Consider the following 3,199-nt stretch of genomic DNA (forward strand, 5'->3'; position numbering starts at 1 on the left):
GTACTGGTCCAGGTCTGTGTGGGTGAACATATTCCAGTCTGTGTTTTTAAATCTGTCCTGGAGCACTGCGTCTGTCCCCTCTGGCCACACTTTAATAGTCCTCACAGCAGGTTTCACACGTTGGATAGCACGTAGGAAGACAAGCACAACATTTGAGAAAGAAAAGAGGTTAGATTTAAAGGTAAGGACTGCTCAGTGATCCTCGATAAACTGCAAATTTAAATCTGGAATACACAGACTTTGATTTGGGTTTCCATTATAGCGACCCTTAAAGGGAGCAGCCAAAAAACAACAGTGAAGAAGAAAATGTAAAAACATGAGCTAATTAAGAAGGAGACTTTTAACGACATGTCTATTCCAAACTACAGATCCTGATTCATTTTGACTGCAGGAAAGACCTGGAAAAACTTTCAGGTGTTCACCTTTAAAAAGGTGTTTTTTAAGATATTTGTGTTGAAAAATGACAAAAATGCCTGGAGGTCTGCCAGTGCACCATTTTAAAAATATAGTCAGTATCTTGAAATGAATTTGATATGCTACTTCAAAGCACATTGTGCGCTGTCTGTCCTGCGTGCTGCATAACAACATTCAATATTTAGTATTTACTGCTGTTTACACTTAGCTAGATTAATGCGATGGTGTTGTGTTTAGTATGTTGCTTTGGTTTTTTTGCTTGTTTTCTATTCTTTCTCTCTCAACAGGTGATCCAGGAGATTTTTATCTCCTGGATCATACATAAATGTATGATGTGATTTATTAAACCGTCACAATTTTTCTTACACAGCGTAATTATGTAGTGATTTGTTTGAATAAATAAGTCACACGGTGAATAGAAATTAATTTTTTTATTCATTGACAACAAGTATTAATACAGTAGCTGCAGAATTACCAAACACTATTTGCATGTACAAGAATTTAGAAAAAGAAATTTTAAGAAGACAGTTGCCCAGAGGGTAGCTGTCAGCTTTATGCAGGTTACACATAGATTTACACACTCTGCTCCCAGGTAAGTCACCTAGTATGATAGCCACAACCCTAATAATCCTATTTGGATGATATGAGTCAGTGGCAGAAACACAATCATATAATAATGAAAAACAAATCAAAAACCCAAACAGACAACTTAGTTTAAAACCCTTCTAGCAAAATAAGTTTTTTAAGTTATGGAAGCTGCTATAACGTCTTCTCTCTAAGATCACACATTTTGCTGCCAATGTAAGAATATATATATGAACACAAAGGCTCCTAATGCTTGGATGAATAATTGGCAGTTTAATTATTCTACCTTTAAGGCTTTTTTCACTGCTTGAAGAATTCCTTTGTCCTGTTCTGGAAGCTTTTTCCAATGATGATGTAGAGAATGGGGTTAAGGACACTGTCAAAGAAGCCTAAGTACACACAGACCAAATTGATGATTTCCAGCATGATGTGACATTTCTGAATGTCAGTGTTTTTGACCACAAATATTCTCACGCAGAATATCACCCTGCAGATCAGGTATGACAGTACAACTGCCAGGATGAGAGTCGTGGTCTTCTGCTCTGTTCTCTCAGGTTTTAAAAACCCCATTCGCTTTTTTCTCAGAATTGTAATAATTCTGACAGAACAGAACAAAATAATGATAACAGGGATGATAAAGTTGAATATTATGTCTCTCAAGTCATACAGCAGATATTGATCTAGTGAAGTGGAGTCGACTATACATTCAGTAATATTTGACTGAGGGTTCAATTTTACCTTACTGTAGATGAATATGGGGAAAGCAAAGACCAAACCAAAACTCCACACAAACAGACATCCCAGTTTGGCATAAAATGGCCTGCTCATCAACTCGTGGAAAAGTGGGTGCACCAGTGCCACATAACAATCTAAGATAGCCAGAACAAGAAAGTAGATATTGCAAAATAAATGCATTCTCACACCAGCTTTTACCAGCATGCACAGGCTTTCACTGAAAGGCCAGTCAATGCTTAATCTTACATCATCAGTCCAGAAGGGCAAACAGCACATCAGAACAAGATGAGTTCCAGTCAAGTTGCTCAAGTAGATCTCAGTCACAGTGCAGGCCTTCTTGTGGAGGCAGAAAACCATCAGCACAAACGCATTAAAGATGATTGCAAGCAGGCAGATGACATAAACTGGAGTCATACAGAAGATTAACGTGTTGTTGTTAAAAATGGTGGGACAATGCTCTTCACTTGCGTTGCTTTGGTTTCCAGTCATCTTCAGTGTCAGGAATTAAGTTGGCAGGGATGCTGGAGTGAAATAAAGGATACCAAAATAGAAAACATAAATATCTTGTTACCTGGCATTGTTTTAACATAATTTGTTACGATGACAGAAAACATAGATACACCTAATTCTGAATAAGACTGATATGTAACTACCCGGCTTCAGACCCCGAGCGACTTGAATTGGATAAGCAGAAGAAAATGGATTGATATATAGTATTTGATTCAGTTTTAAAGACCATCATCATATTAGAAAACATGCAATTTTACATCATATTTAGAGCTGAGCGTGCTTTCCAGCATCATAGAGTCATCACCACAGCACCAGCTACGTAAAACAAGTTCACAAGTTTAGTATTTCCATCCTCACATTTACAGACAGTTTAAAACAATTTAAATGTGAATTTATTATATGTTTTGGGGGGCAGCCTTTATTAAATACATTTTCATTTGTGTTAAATACATTACTATAAACGTTGTTACTGCATGAGGCTGAATTTGATCAAAACACAAAACATGCTGAGACAAACATGCTGAGACAAACATGCTGAGACAAAATCAGTTAATCTGCCGTCTACTTGTCGACACGTTACTGTACACCTAAGAACATCACTGCTTCCAAAACCTGTGCAGCTGTTAAACTGAAGAAATTTCCTTTTTTATGAAGATAGTGCCAAAAGGTCAAAAACACTGTTCCTGATGGACAGTGATTTAGACCTTGCAAATATTCCAACTAAAGGTAAAGACATAAGAAAGTAAATTCCAAGCCAAATTAAGCGTTTACATACCTTGCAGGCAAATTAGTGTGTGCTCCTGATGGAAAAAGAGCAAACAGCCAGCTACACTCTCTCAGTACCTTCTGCTACAGTCTTCTTTCTGAAAGGCTTAATTTAAAGAAGAAACTAAACTGATAGTCAAGTGATTTCAGATAAGAGAGACATCACACCCAGTCTATGACCACTTCCTTG

At 37.2% G+C, this 3,199-nt stretch overlaps 1 protein-coding gene across 1 annotated transcript; it reads right to left on the bottom strand.

Annotated features, from left to right (window-relative positions):
* Positions 1-953: 953 nt before the first annotated feature.
* LOC143414101 (B2 bradykinin receptor-like) lies at positions 954-2,251 on the bottom strand. The gene has a single exon (XM_076877762.1). The coding sequence runs from the start codon at positions 2,221-2,223 to the stop codon at positions 1,300-1,302; it is 924 nt and encodes a 307-aa protein (XP_076733877.1). The 5' UTR covers positions 2,224-2,251; the 3' UTR covers positions 954-1,299.
* Positions 2,252-3,199: the final 948 nt, after the last annotated feature.

This window comes from Maylandia zebra, linkage group LG19, assembly GCF_041146795.1.
Source record: "Maylandia zebra isolate NMK-2024a linkage group LG19, Mzebra_GT3a, whole genome shotgun sequence".
In the NCBI taxonomy this organism is placed as follows: Eukaryota; Metazoa; Chordata; class Actinopteri; order Cichliformes; family Cichlidae; genus Maylandia; species Maylandia zebra.